Source organism: Ceratotherium simum, chromosome 1 (assembly GCF_057802395.1).
Source record: "Ceratotherium simum simum isolate JZ-2026a chromosome 1, ASM5780239v1, whole genome shotgun sequence".
NCBI lineage: Eukaryota > Metazoa > Chordata > Mammalia > Perissodactyla > Rhinocerotidae > Ceratotherium > Ceratotherium simum.
Genome location: NC_141900.1, coordinates 37406061 through 37422043, shown reverse-complemented (window position 1 = coordinate 37422043; position 15983 = coordinate 37406061). Strand labels below are relative to the sequence as shown.

General features: G+C 40.0%; 1 protein-coding gene across 4 annotated transcripts in view; it reads left to right on the top strand.

Moving 5' to 3' along the window:
• Positions 1-15983, top strand: part of CDK6 (cyclin dependent kinase 6) — a 231248-nt gene that overhangs the window by 148551 nt on the left and 66714 nt on the right. For all 4 annotated transcript variants that reach the window (XM_004431342.3, XM_087420530.1, XM_004431343.3 and 1 more), the window contains exon 5: positions 11414-11523. In XM_004431342.3, coding sequence (XP_004431399.1) covers positions 11414-11523 — 110 coding nt within the window. The remainder of the gene's footprint in view (positions 1-11413; positions 11524-15983) is intronic.

Genomic DNA, 15983 nt, shown 5'->3' with positions numbered 1-15983 from the left:
CAGTCCAGCACAGCACTTTACATCTTCTGTGCCCTTCAAATGTTTTCTTTCCCTCCTTGCCTAGCCCACTTCTTTGCCCCTAGATAGCATACAAGTGAAAAGTTTTTAGAGAAAAGATCACAAAATTCCACAATAATCCATCTGACATTTAACAGTTCTTCTTGTCAGAAAATGCTTCCCTCTTCTCTAACCCAGATTCCTAAAGCTGCAATCCGTGTCCTTCTCTTGGTCATGTCCTTCTTTTTTGTTTGCAGTTCTAATCTTGCTAAATGAACAGCATGAAACATCCTAATCTTCAGAAGCATATTTTCTTTTGTTCTTGCCTTTCATAGCTGAAAGCACAAAATATAGTGGGAGCTCCAGAATCCTCTGTAGACTTGAAATTCATTTCTGGTAGCCCAGATTAGTTAGAAATCGCCTGGCTGGTTTTCTTCCCGCCTGCACCTCTGTGAACCTTTATAGATGGAGGTGGGGTAAGCAGAAGTTATGATGGGGAGTGAGTACTGCAGAATGAACTATACCTTGGTGGTTCCTTCCAGCTGAAGATCTCCAGATCCTTCCCATTTAAGGAAGGCGATGCCCACAGAATTTTAAGATGTTGAAGAATGTTTGAGCCTAAACTTAGATTTTAAAACTATGCTTCCATTTCCCTCATCACTTGCACTAGCCATATAACTTGCAGGTGTTCATATAGTAGGTTACATGCAGCCTGTGGAAAAATGAACACAGTAACCAAGGAAAAAGAAGACATGGACTTCAGAGACATTGGACTGTTTTCATAATAAAAAGTCAATTTTTATCCTGGGCACACACCAACATACCGCTTATCAACCCATGCTGTGGCGGTGTCCCATATAAAGTGGAGGAAGATGGGCACAGATGTTAGCCCAGGGCCAGTCTGCCTCAGCAAAAAGGGGAGGATTGGCAGATGTTAGCTCAGGGCTGATCTTCCTCACAAAAAAAAAAAAAAAAAAAAGTCAATTTTTAAATTCTCTTACAAATCTTAGTGATTATGTGGCCTCCCAAAGTATATAGATTTTCTTAAGAGCTAAAACAACTTTAAAAGGAAACAATGAGCTCTGTAGACTGCCGTATCCTATGTTCAGAATAATTTTCATTTCTACTTATCTGTGAAGGTTGAAGGAATGTCTACAAATATTTGCTTGGTTTCTATGGTGAAGGCAGAGAGAGATCAAGTGTGTGATTGTTTAGTGTCAAAATCAAAACTACACTATACTGTACTTCTAAAAAGAGAATGAGTTTGTTACTTGAAACATAATAGACATTTAGCAAGTGGTAACTATTTTAAGTTTCACAAGTTCAAGATGAAATTTAAACAGTACAGCCTGAAGGAAAACATGGACCCTTCAGGCATTTTAAAACTTCATTTTACAAAAGTAAAATGGTCCTCACACGTTATTAAAAAGTCATCTGTTGACTAAAGATAGTGTTGGTGGACTCTCAGAATGCCTGGTGTGGGTATGGGGACATGACCACGGTCTGTAAATTTATACTATCGTAGAAACCCCTGCATCCTGCCCTAGGTTATTCCTCCTAACCCTGCGACCCTCCATTCTGCTGTCTTCTGGCTAGCCATTCATTTGTTGGAACATACATTTATTTTATGCCTGCTGTACACAGCACTCTGTGAGGTGGTGGGGATGAAAAGTCCACTTAAAAATGGTGAGTACCCTCAAAGGGCTGGCTTTGGGGCTAGCAGGCAGTAAGTACACAATGAATGGGATACAGTGTAATAAGTGCTGTGATTACGTGTAATTGGGGAGGACTAGGCAGGGCAAGGTTCACAGGAATTAAGAATGGTTTCGTGAGAGGACATTCCAGAGAAGGGTATGGGAAGGCCACGAGGCATGACACAGCATGCCTATTTGAACAACTGTAAAGCCTCTGAGCAGGTTGAGGAAAGCTTTCGTGTGAAGGAGGAACAGGCGATAAAACCAGAGAGAGGGTGGGTGCCAGATCATGAGGGCATTGTGGGTAAACTGGACTTGAACTTGACTCTATGAGCTCTGAAGAATGAATGAAGGCTTTTCAGCAGGAGTGTGGTGAGCACAGCTCCAGATGCAGTAGAGAGGACAGAGTGGAAGGAGGCAGGCTGGTAGGAAAAGATCCCACAGGAAGCTGTTGTGACCATCAGGAGAGGACAGGTTCATGATGGAATTGTCAGGATCTGTTGACCTCATTGGTAGTGGAGATGAGTGGGGAGCTGGGCTGGGTGGTGAATTTGCTTGCAGAGAGAGGGAATCTAAAAGGAGAAGCAAGTTTCAGAGGACATACAATGCATGCATTTTGAAATTGAAGTACCTATGGGAGTACTAAGTGGTGATGTCCAGAAGACAGTTGGATATGTGATGGTCAGATACTCTGCAGAGTTCTGGGTACAGTATGGACTTGGAGGGCATCTGCATATGATGCTCCCCAGGGATTGTGCATCAGATAAGAAAAGTAACTACCTGGGCTGGCCCTGTGGCTTAGCGGTTAAGTGCGTGTGCTCCGCTGCTGGCGGCCCGGGGTTCGGATCCCGGGCGGGCACCGACACGCCGCTTCTCCGGCCATGCTGAGGCCACGTCCCACATACAGCAACTAGAAGGATGTGCCGCTATGACATACAACTATCTACTGGGGCTTTTGGGGGAAAAATAAATAAAATTATAAAAAAAGAAAAGAAGAGAAAAGTAACTGCCTGAGGATCTTGCCTTAGAGAAAACAATTATTTAAGGGACTGGTGGAAAGAAGAGACCTCCAAGGAGTTACTGGAAAGGTGGGAGGAACACTAGGACAGGACCCCAGCACTTTGCACTTAATCACTACACAGACAGCCCCCCACCCCAACCCCATCCCCTACAGTTGTCCTTCGGCCAATTCATTTGACTTGCTGCTTTCCTAATGTGTAACCACCCCATCCGGGACTAACAGGGTACCTCTCATAGAGCGGGCATTCTCATGATGAATTGAGCTGAAGCTCACTTGGACCTTTAAAGGCTTGATGTCTGTAGTAAAACCCTTTTTAGGTAGATCTGCTTAGACAAAACACAATGAGAGAGAGGTATAAGGCTCAGAAAGAGATAATAAGTGCCGCTGGTATCATGAAAGGTCAGAAGCCTGGATCCCTGAACTCCACCTCTGTTCATCCTTCAGTGGGTCATTATCATCCCTCCCCACCACCCCCATCTTGGACACAGCACACAGGTCTCTGTCAGCTGAGTGACTCTTCCCCAAAGATTCCCTTCATCTCTACTTGGAGGGAACAACCACCTCAGCTCATTTTCCTCGTGCCATTGCCCATCAGGTGTTCTTACATATCCTCTGAATCAAATCGGGTTCAGCCTCACCTCCCCCAGATCCAGTTCCTTTTTTAAAGATATATAATTACTCAAAGGTACTCAATTATTATTAGCTATTATTGTCCCCATATTCTCCAGTCTAGAGGATTGCCTCTATCCACCATCAGCACTGTCCTTGGTTCATTCGTGTATCCAATCATCAGACAATTACTGAGCACCTTCCATGCGTGACACTGTATATACACTGTGGCCAATGAATTAAATAACTATAATGGAAAATGGAAAGGGTCAAGTGCTTTAGAAGTACAGTGGAAGCTCAGGGGAAAGCAGCCACTTCCAGCTGGGAGATCAAGAAAGGCTTTGTGGAGGAAGTGATATGTGAGGATTCAGACCTGCAGAGACTCAGGGAAAGAATATCCCGCAGAGAGACACAGAATCAATGGGCGAGTGGTTGGAATCAGCACATCTAAATGCGAGCCGGTGACCCCAGGTGAGCCAGGACAGCTACAGGTTGTAGGAAGGACAGACAGCCTTCCTGCTGGTAATAGATGCACCAGAGCAGAGGCCAGGGTTGGTACTGGCACAGTGCTCAATGCTGAGAATCTCATCTTTGTGTAAACCTCGGCTGGTTTTTATCATGTATCAAAATACCTTGTTCTGGCCCTTAGATTATAAATGAGTCCAGTTGAGATGACTCCATTATTATTTGCTGCAAAGTACTTTGTGTGTTATCTTTTATTGGTGTTTAGCTCTTAATAGTTTCCATTTAGCTAGCCTTATAATGACAAGACTGTGCTTGACAGAATTAAAATTCTGATTATTTATAATATTCTTAATGTAAATGTAATTTTAAAGAACTGAATTTTGAGACCATTTATGAAAAATCAGTGAAATTACCCCTCATTTAGATTTCCACTTTGCAAAACTATAATAGCCTTCTGGAGGGAAAAAATGTACATACTAGAGAGTTTTATATTGGTGAGAAGGAAATAAATAGCTTAGAGCACAGTTTAGAAAGCCTTCACTTAGACAGTATGAAGATTTTGAGTTATTCCAAGGATTACATCCATATTCCTCAGAAATCATTATCTAAGTTTGTATTTGAGACACGTTGAAGCGGGCCCCAGAAGGAGAATATCACCACACTGATATATTCCATAAGTAATTACTAAACCAAAGGACAGGCAAGGATGTCCCAAGATAGAGTTCTTGGGTCTGTACAGTATATACAATTTTTAAAGCTTTATTACCATTGCCACATCATTTAAGGACTCTTAGAATGCTAGCAGAGGTCACCTTACAGATCAGTGAGTCTAAATGTCTTTGTTGACAGATAAGAAAACTGAGTCTTAGAGAAGAAGTTGCCACCCACGCTAGTTTCTTCATCTGCAAACTGGATGTATTAGTCAGGGTCCCAACAGGAAATAGATGGCACACTCAAAATAAGATAATTCAAGGAAGGTTTGTTTACAGAGACAAGATTTACAAAGAATTGGGTTTAGGGGAAGCACAATGGACGGTAATGTAACTTGAGTCTTAGTTGCAGCCGGGCTGTTAGGGTTCCCAGGCTTGAAGGGAGGAGGAGGAGCAGTTACTGGAATCAGGTAGAGTGGGCTGCCCAGGGTGGACACTGAGTTTGTGATGGCAGCACAGCTACAACCTTGCTGGGAAGAAACCAAGGAGTTAAAGACTCTGCCTCTCTCTTCTCTCTCTGAACTCCTGCCTAGGCTTCCCATTGGCCAAACCCAATAAGAAGCTGGAAGCATATGGTAGATCTGCACCCCTCTGGCAGAGACCATCCGGAGAGGCAAAAGGAAGATATCCAGCACAATGTTATTAACGTGCTTTTCAGCTCTTTAAGCATGCAGCCATATAATGAGGAGGATTCAGATAACATCTACAGAGTTTTTTCAGGATCTTGGTGAAAGGGTGCATGAATAAAAGACTGTTAAATCGAATGTTAAGTAAGAGTGGTTTACTCTGACATATATTTTGAGTCCGAGTTGGCCTTGGCTCTACTTTATCTTATACTGTTACTGAACTGGTTCAAAAAATTGTGAATAGAGATCAAAGCAATTTAAACAGATACATTCACTTGTGTAAATATCCTTGAACTGCCCCCATCTTCCGCTCCCCCTCCTGTTGCCAAATCCATTCAGCACCTCTAGAGGCTGTTAATACACATAATGATTGTAATAAACATCGTATTTGCTTTGGTTCCAGCTGGCTCCAACCACCAAACTCTGTCCATAGTTCCTATTGTTATCTTTGCTTAGTAGACAACTGCATTGTTATCCTTAGAAGCCACCTTTGTCATAGATTTCTAAATGTTGATCTTTATACATTACATTTATTGTTTGCCTCAATGTTTCTAAATTTACCATTATATTTTGTCCTTAGGCATATTTAGGATTATTAAATATAGAGAACTTTTGAGTAGAAGTTAATTGATTACATCGTTGAGAACTTTCCTTCCTGTGCTAAAACCTTGAAACATTTTTATCGATTTTGTCCTTTTTTTATAAAGCTTTCAAATAAAAATTAATAAATCTGCTTACATGTGACTTAAACTGCTTTTAAGTTAGGCAGTCTTCCATTGGAAGTTTTTAGAGGCACAGAAGTATAATAATTTCTAAGCAAAAAGAGTTTATATTTTACTGCAGGAAAATTTGTTACAATTTGTTCTCAAAACCTTGAAACTTATGTATTTTAAATCTCATGAAATTACAGAAATTGTCGTCATTTGAGATATTTTAAATTACAGTGACTTAAAGTGAGGAATGAAGGCCTCTGGGTCAGAGAATGTAGAACTGCCATACAAATTAGCAAATTAAAGCTGAGGAAGCTCTCTTGATATATGAGATAACATTAATAAACTAGGGAACAACTATTAGATTTATACCTTTTGCAAAAGGTAGTAATTTGTTATTTTTAAATGTAGGCCCTGACATTGTTGGGGATTTTTTCTTAGAGAATTAACTAGAAATGGAAGTCTTGTACAATTCACACTTTTTTTTGGAATTCAAGGATGCTGAATTCCACAGACTAAACCAAAAGATGTCTCTTTAGACAAATGCTGATAGTTCAAATAGAGTTTAAACATTAACTTAATTAATGAATATAATTCCTCTTGCTTTGTTACAATGATTTACACATAGACCAAGCAGAAATCTTAGGGATACCAAAGAGATTTTTAAACCTTAGCTTTCATTGAAGGTATTAGATGGGAGTTTGGCAAATAGATGTTATACCATACTGAGTACTGTTGTGGTTCAGATCTGAATTTTTTTAATCCTTCTTCTTAAACCTTTTTTTAAGGAAATCATTTAACCCCAAAGGATAGCTGAGTTTTTGAGATTTGTAAACTCTTCTGAAAGTTCACATTAAAATATTTCAAAGTAAATTTAAAATCTTTTCCTAGTGGTCATTTAATTACAACCTGTATGTTTGCCTGTTGATTTGTGAATGTTTGGAATGCTGAATTAAAGGTGCTGTGTTGCTTGTTGAGGAAGGAGCACAGAGTTGAAATCAGACAGCCTTGGTGAGAATCCCAGCTCTTCCGTGTCTCAACTCCATGACTCTGGCCAAATTACTCAAGTTCTCTGAAATCCAGTTTTTTCAGCTATAAAATGTGCTTACTGACAGCAACTGACTAATCTTGCACCCCTGAGATTGTCATCCAGCCCTTCTTCTCCTTTTCACTTTCCACCTCCTGCACTGCCATGTTTTTGTGGCAACTGTCTATTTAAAGCTTGATGTCTATGTATAGAATCCTGGCAGACAATTTTGTATGCATAAATTCTGATTATATTTACACCCACACATAATCTATTAATAAAAATTGGAATGTATTTCACAGTGTTCCAGAATTTACTATTCACTTAATAGTATCTCATAGACATCTTTCTATGTGAGCAAGAATGAGCAGGATGAGAACTAGCTCGTCTTTTTTGATGGCTGAATAGTAATCCCCTATTGGAAATGATTGTGGAGTACACATCCTTGTGAATATGTCTTTGTATACTAGTCTCAGTATTTCTGTAGGATACGTTCCTACAAGTGAAACTCGGGTTCAGGAACATGGGCACTATTAATTTTATAGATACTGTCAGATTGTCATCTAAAAAGGTTGTGCCAGTTTGCAGTTTAAAATAGTTTTTTCATACCATGGCCAGCCCTGAATAGTGTCATTCTGTTCATTCCTGCCAGTTGGGCAAAAATGATACCTCTTTATTGTGATGGCTTTCTTCCTTCCTTCCTTCTCTTCCTTCCTTCCTTCCTCTCTCTCTCTCCTCTTTCTTTTAATAACGTTGTGTATCTTTGATAGTTATTTCTTCTTGTCAGTTGTCTTTTCATATTCTTCATCCATTTTTCTATTGTGTTGTTTTATTGATGTAATTTGTTTTAGATGCTTTTCTCCCAGGTTGTCATTTGTCCTTTGCCTTTATTTATAGTGTTTGCTGAAGATTTAATTTTAAATAGCTGGATCTCAAGCTTCTCGATTTCCCGTCATGCTGAAAAAGGCCTCAACATCCCAAGGTCCACTTCTGTTTTTTTCTAATACATTTTTCTAGCTCTACTTCTTACATCTAGATCTTCCATCTGTATACAGTTTCTTCTTATGCATGATGTAAAGTAGGGATTAAACTTTTCTTCCAAATAGATGGTCAATTGTTTTGCTTCCACATATTGAAGTATATTTTTTAAATCCCCCTAAGATGAAATTCAGCCACCTATAAGAATGTTAAACCCCATAAATGTAGCAGTCTTTTTTTGGACTTTATTTTTTTTACATCTGTTAGCACCTACCATTTTATTTGCTATGCCTTAGAGTGTATTTTGGTAACAGAGAGCAAATCTCCCTCATTCTTATTTCTCAGACTATTTTTGGCTCTTCCTAAGTGTTATTCTGCCAGAGGCACCTTATTGTCAAAGTTAAATTCCTCCCCCAAATCACTGGACTGTCTTATATTTTTGTGTTAATATAGGAGTGGCTATTATCTTTATAATATGGCTTTTTCCCATCTTAGTAATGGTCTGTCTCACTATTTATTTAGGGGTTTTCTTGTGTGTATTGTTTTATTTATACAGGTAGTGCTTTTTTTTTATTCCTCAGTGTTTTACAATTTTTGTTACTACTATTGTGAATGGGATGCTTTCTTCATTATATCTTGTAACTGACTAGGATTTGTGTGTTAATTTTATATTTTATGTCTACCATCATTTAAATTCTTATCATCGTAATATTTTTGTTGTCATAACTTTTATTTACCAAAAACATAAGGCCAGTGTATATAAGGCAGAAATCCTTAGAGATACAAGGAGATTCTGGGGGAAGGAAAACAAAAACTCAATTCTCTTTCAGAGTTTGAAAAATAAAGTACAGAAAGATGTAAGTAAGGATTTGTATGAGACAAACTCTTTTTAACAAAGAACTTTACACGTAAAAGAAAGTACTCACCTTATACCCTATGGAACAAAAACCACGTATATATGTAGTCATAAAGAAAACAATAAATAAATTTTACCAAGTAGAAATTGTACAGGTTACTTAACATTCTCTGACCATAATGCAATAAAACTAGAAATCCAACAATTAAAAGATAACCATAAATAACCTGACCCTATGGAAATTTTAAAACACTTTTCTAAATAATTTATTATTTGAATTAGTTTACTCTTAGATTAAAGAGAAGCTTAAAGGTAAATTACATATTATGTAAAGATTAACAAAAATGAGAAAAGTTCAGTTAAAAGTATATAACTACATGTTCTATGATTAATCAAAACTGAAAATAAATTATCCAAGTTTCATCTCAAAAATAAATAAAATCAAAGAAACTAGGAAAGGGGAATTTAAAAAGATAAAATAGAAGTTACAAATTATAAAATAAAGCAATAATCCTCCCAAAATGGAAATAAAACTCAATGTTTTCTCTTTCTTAGAAAACCAAGGAAACAGATGAGAATTAAAATAATTATAAAAGATACTATGTACAAATTTAAGCCAACACATTTTTAAATCTAGATTAAAGATTTTCATGGGGAAATCTGTTATCATTACCAAAATTGACTCAAAAAGAGATTGAGGGGCCAGCCCGGTGGCACAGCGGTTAAGTGCGCACGCTCCACTTTGGCGGCCCGAGGGTTTGTAGGTTCAGATCCGGGGTGCGCACCGATGCACCACTTGTCAAGCCATGCTGTGGCAGCGTCCCATATAAAGTAGAGGAAGATGGGCACGGATGTTAGCCCAGGGCCAATCTTCCTCAGCAAAAAAGAGGAGGATTGGCATCAGATATTAGCTCAGGGCTGATCTTCCTCACAAAAAAAAGGCCCAGACACCTATGTTTTTTCTAAAAGCCCCATGGATGATTCTGATGTATAGTCAGAGTGGAGAGCCAGTGGTGTGGTCTTGTGTGTGACTAAGCTGTAAGGGATATGGAAGTACTGTGGGAGATGATGTTGGAAAGATATATTGGAGCCAAATGATAACCAAAAACGTTGTTTTGGTATTGTGGATTTGAATGTTTTCTTTTTTTAATTTCTATTACGTCACCACCATCCCTCCGTTAGATATCAACCAGATATCCCTTAAACAAAACTTGACCGCTTGTGTGAATTCAAAGCAAAGCGTGTTAAATGAGATGAAGAGGAGGAACCAGTTAAGAGTCTTGTTCCAGTTAGATATTGCTATATAATTGACCCCAAAACTTAAAACTCACTCACAATCCTGTGAGTTGACTGGACTCAGCTGGGCACTTCTTCTGCTCTGTGTGGCAGGGGCCACAGTCATCTGGGGGATCAGTGGGGCTTGAGTGTCCAAGATGGCTCACTCACATGGCTTTCAGCTGAGAGCTCAGCTGGGGCTGTTGACTGGAACATCTTTATGGACTTCTCACTGCATGGCAACTGGGTTCGAAGAGGAAGCATTGCAAGAGCAAGCATTCAAAAAGGCCCAGGCTACCAGGCTTTGGTAGTCTCAGATGTTACTTCCACCATATTCTATTGGTCAAGCAAGTCATTAAGGCCAACTCAGATTCAAAGATGAATTAAACTCCATCCCTTGATGGGAGGAACAGCATGTGCATACAAGGAAAGAAGGAAATTGATGGCAATCCTTTTTTGGAGAATTGCTACTGCAGTCTTAATGCACCAAGTACTATAGCATCAAAATACATAAAGCAGAATTTCAGGAAATTTAGATAGACGTCAACAAAAGTACAATTAGACAAAACAAGTAAGAATAAAAGGAATCTGAATAATATAAAATGCTTATGTAATAGGTTTATGTATTGAATTCCTTATCTGACAATAAAGAGTACATCTTCATTTCAGGCATCCATAGAATATCTGCTCCCCCCTAAAACAAGAAGCACTTGTACCCCTATATACTCTTATAAATCTGAAGCCTTAATGATATGTTTTCCTCGCCTCTCAGCCTTGCAGAAATAGTGTGTTTGCTTCATCTATTATTATGCCCTGCTCTGTATTAAATGCGGTTCTTCCCATTGTGCAGTCCCTTCCTCTGGATGACTTTTTTACACATGGTGTAAACAATTGGGTTATACATTCTCTCTTAAGTTCGTTTTTTATTTGTTTTCTGAAAAGAGCGGCATTGAAGGCTTTATTTTGATTCTTCACAGTCTCACGATAAGAGTAGTTTTGACTTGTCCTGGGTGCTCTATAGGTTTCAGGGTCACCATCCAGCAGCCTCTGGAATCATCTTCGATTTCCCAATAATGCTGACCTGGGAATTGAGCTGGAATCATTGCCATCCCTGTTATCCATGTATTGTTTTTTTAAGCCCCTTAAAAAAATAATAGTTTTAAGATAATTTGTTTTAAGTCTTTGCTTTGCTTTCTGAAACTCAGTTATTTTACCTTCCTAGTAAGATACATGGAGTCTGAGGTGAGAACCCAGGTTGTGGGGATGATGTAATTTCCTGGCCTGACAGTGATGAGTCCTAGTTACTTATTGCTTCTGTCTCAGTGTCCCCGTATGATTATAGGAGTTCTTTCGGAACTGAGTCTTGGCATTAAACCAGCCAGGATGAGAAGTGTAAGCAAACAGCCGTCTTCCTCAGTAACGCTCAGATCTGCTTGCTGTTTCAGGTCGTCACGCTGTGGTACAGAGCTCCAGAAGTCTTGCTTCAGTCCAGCTACGCCACCCCTGTGGACCTCTGGAGTGTTGGCTGCATATTTGCAGAAATGTTTCGTAGAAAGTAAGAAATACCTTTTGTTTCACTCTGTCTTCCTTGGAAAGAGATTTTTGGGTCTTCAGTAATTTAAGTGGCAGCATAACGTTTCTGTTTCAAGTAGAGTTGTGATGTCCAGATCCACTTACTTCAGGCTACCACTTCCAAGCCTGTCCTGAGACCACCTTCTCAGTCCTGACAGCGTAGTTTTGTATGACTGGAGCTGCCAGCTCTTGGAAACTCTGTTTGGAAAGGAACACTCCACCGTTCGTATGGTTTATTTTGTTTTTTTGTTTTGTGTGTGTGTGTGTGTGTGTGTGTGTGTGTGAGGAAGATTAGCCCTGAACTAACATCCGATGCCAATCCTCCTCTTTTTGCTGAGGAAGATTGGCCCTGGGCTAACATCCGTGCCCATCTTCCTCTGCTTTATATGGGATGCCGCCAGAGCTGGCTTGACAAGCGGTGCGTCGTCCGTTTGCAGGGATCCAAACCTGCAAACCCCGGGCCGCCGAAGCGGAGCACGTGAACTTAACCGCTACGCAACCAGGCCGGCCCCACGGTTTATTTTGTTTTCGTTGGTGATGAGAGAACGCGGTAAACATGAAGCATATTGTAGTATTTTTTTTGTGAGTGAGGAAGTATCCTCAAGGTGGACTTTGTCCACAGGAGGCAGACCAGGGCTGTTAAGTATATGGAAATGCTGATGGTGAGAATAGTTGAAAAAGCAGAATGTTTAGACTGAAAAGGAAGAGGCAAGGAAGATGTCAGCGCTATTTCAGACTACTTCAAATGCTGTCATGTGGGGGAGAGATTAGACATATTTGGGCCCTATAGAGAGCAGAACTAGGACCAAAGATACAAAAATTACAGAAATAAAGATTTTTACTCAGAAGGGGAGGAAAATCTAATGATGAGACAGTTATCTGAAGAGAAGTTTGGGATTCGTGAAAATAGTGCATTCTCATTGGGTGTCAAGAAGAGACTGCACCACCACACACTGGAGGTGTTCTCAGCGGCATTCATAGGGTAGGTGGGTGGGCTAGATGACCTCCAGGGCCCCTCTGAGTCTCAGAGTCTGTGATTCATTTGTTTGGTTTTCAGGTCACAAGAAACAGCCAAACAGTATAATAAAGATCTGCCAGGAAAATAATCCATACCTGGGTACTAAATTCAGCCTGGTCAAAATTAAACAGAGAACTTAATCATAATCTAATCTCTCTGTTTTCTATTTTTATTTCCATGGGAAAATGTGAGTTGGGAAGCTGAGTATATTCCCATTGGACATGTTATATAAAAACATAGCTACATGGTAGCTCACAAGGAAAAGAAGTGGTCAGCCATTGCTTGCTTGTTTGTTTGTTTGTTTTAACCAAATCAAATGTGGTGCATCTAATAAATTTTGGGACCTATTTCTAGAACTCACAGATTCATCTGTAGCTCACAGGAGGGGATCGTGGCAAGGAAATCAAAGGACACAGGTGTTTAATGCAGGCCTGCTGTGTGCCAAGTATAAGACCAAACCTCTTCCCTTCTGTTACCTTTTTATTCCTCATAATAAAAGATAACTGAGATGCGATGGTAAATTTATTTGTCTAACATCAAGCAGCTAAAAAATAGCAGGGGTATTACTCCAAAGGAAGTCTTGTGGATTCTAATCCAGTGTGTTTTTCTACCGAGGAGGAAAGAAGAAAAGTCATATTGAATTCAGCTGCAGTGTTTGCCAAACAGGCTAAATAAGTGGTTTTGGAAGTGTGGTCCTTGGACGAGCAGCCTCAGCATCACTGGGGTCCTTCTGGGAAACGCACATTCTCAGGCCCCACCCCATACTGAGTGGCTCAGAAGCTGTTGGGCTGGTGCTCAGCAACCTGTGTTTTAACAAGCCCTCCAGGTGACCCTAATTCACCCTCCAGGGTAAGAACCACTGGGTTAGATGACGGGATCACCAGGGATAGGCAGCCTTTACAAGTGTTGCTCCCAGACCTCTCCTTTGAGATTCTAATTTATTACCGGGTTGGGTCCAGGCATTCTTGTTTTTGAAAGTGCCCCCTGTAATTCTTTCATCAGACAAGCGTGGAAGACATTGGGTTAAAGCCTTATGGTCAGAACCAGGAATAGTTTACTATCAATATTGCAGGGTGGGAGTTAGGACAGTCATTCTAGTTAATCCCAGAATAACTTGGTGCAGCTGAGAGTTGATTAGAGAAGTGTTTATTGGAATTACATTTATGTGTCTAGAATTGTCCTCAAATGTAAAGATTGGGTCCTTCTTTTGTTATGGGGGTAAGGTGAGCAGTTATTTTTCAATAGTACAAGACTTGAATGTCAGCCATAATTGATGATTAAACCAGTATTTTTCTAAAAGATGTTAAAAGAAGGATAAAATTTAAGATATGTACTTAAGCATTCACTAGTAAGGAATTTGCTGTATTTTTAAGTATAGATAGTCACCATCTATGGAACAATTGCAACCCGAATTTTAATTTATTAACATTAAAATATTTTCCCACTGAAGTGGTAGTATAATTGCTAATCTGATTCCCAGGCTACTTTGCAGAATCCTACATAACCTGGAACATATATGAAACATTTTTTGTACTGATTCATCCTATTTGTAACATTTTTCTATGGGAAAGTTCATTCTGTGATCCAATCCAAGAAGACAAGAATACTCCTCTCTTCACCCCATGAAGCCCGCTCCATGTTGGAGGCTCAGAGAAAGGCTCTGTGATGATAGCAGCAACATTGTGCTTCAGTTTGTTGGGAGAGTCGTCTGTTGGGTAGAGACCCACTGACTCTTCAAAATGTGCACAAAAGAAAGTACCCCCTCTCTTGAAGCCTTGCACAGAGGTAGTAAATTGAGAAGTAGTTGCCTGGAGGAGATAGCAATATCAGAATCCAGGCCTGTGTGCCTTTAAGGCTGAAGGTGAAAAAATCTGGGCCTACCACACACCCTTCCTGGGGCGGGTGCCCTGTCTCCTAGGTAGTTCCTGCCAGTTTGGCAGTGACATTGAATATGGCCATGGGATCTGACCCTTGTTCCTGCTTAGTTCACGTTTGGTATTTCCTATGATAACACCCAGATATCTGAATGTGCATGCTTCTTACTTATGCCACATGTGTTCTGGGGTCCAACTACTAGTTTGACCTGGTTCTAGCTTGCCTCCTCATTCAATGTTGACCCACCTGTTTCAGTGTCCAGCTGAAATTCACAAGCCATGGATTCTGAAAGCAGATTCCGTCATTTCCTTAGGCTAACCCTAAATCTGGGAATCCTGGCATGTGTCCGGCCTGGGTTCCTAGTTGTTGGTATAGCAGTAGTTCCCAAATTTTGTCATTTTTTTTAACACCTTCGTGGTTGTTTTAATATTCTTATCATAATTATACTTACTTAATGTTTTTACTGCCCTAAATCAATTTACTTTTTTATTTTAGCCTCATCCTAAGTAAAAATATATAAAATCACAGATTTGATGAGCCAGTTATTTATTTGCCTAATACACACTAAAATAAATATATAACCATTAAAATTATTAAGAAACTTAGTCCATGTTCAACCCCTGAAATCATCTCTCATATCACCAATGGTCTATGTCACATGTTGGAAACCCTGTAACAGGTTTATCATTCAGTCTACAAATAACTTATTGAGTGGCTGCTATATGCAAGACCCATTTCTAGAAGGATACCTTAAATCCTAGTGGGAAAAAGAGGCATTGCATGCACGATTAGTTAATTAACCAGAGCTGGGTAAGTGCTTAAAGAAGTGTAGGGTTCTGAGAATGGGTATAATGAGAAGACTATTCCCAGAGGGAGAGAGATGACTCAGTGGAAGCCTAGAAGTCAGGATTAACCTTCCTTAGAGGTCACATCTAGTTTTTTATATAAAATCATTAAGGAATAATCATTTATGCGTCAGCAAGGCTCACCATCCTCTGTTACCTAGGGAGAAAAAAAGAAGCAAAGGGAGTTAACACTTGTCTGTTATTTGACAGACCAGGGCCAGTCCCTTCACATGCATTATCGCATTAAACCTATATTCTGAGGACTATTATCCAATTTCCAGATGATGAACTAGAGCCTTCCACAAGGAGAGTAAATAACTTGTCCATGGGTACATAGCTCTTTTTTGTGTGTGTGTGAGGAAGATTAGCCCTGAGCTAACATCTGTTGCCAATCCTCCTCTTTTTGCTGAGGAAGACTGGCCCTGGGCTAACATCCGTGTCCATCTTCCTCTGCTTTATATGGGACTCCGCCACAGCATGGCTTGACAAGCAGTGCATTGGTGCGCGCCTGGGATCCGAACCTGCAAACCCCGGGCCGCTGAAGCGGAGCGTGTGCTCTTAACTGCTTGCACCACTGGGCTGGCCCCGGGCACACAGCTCTTAAATGGCAGAGCCAAATTTGAACCCAGGTCCACCTGACTCTGTAACCTTTGATTTTTCCGCTCTGCCATGTTTCTGCCCATACTGTTGTTTTACCTACTAGGC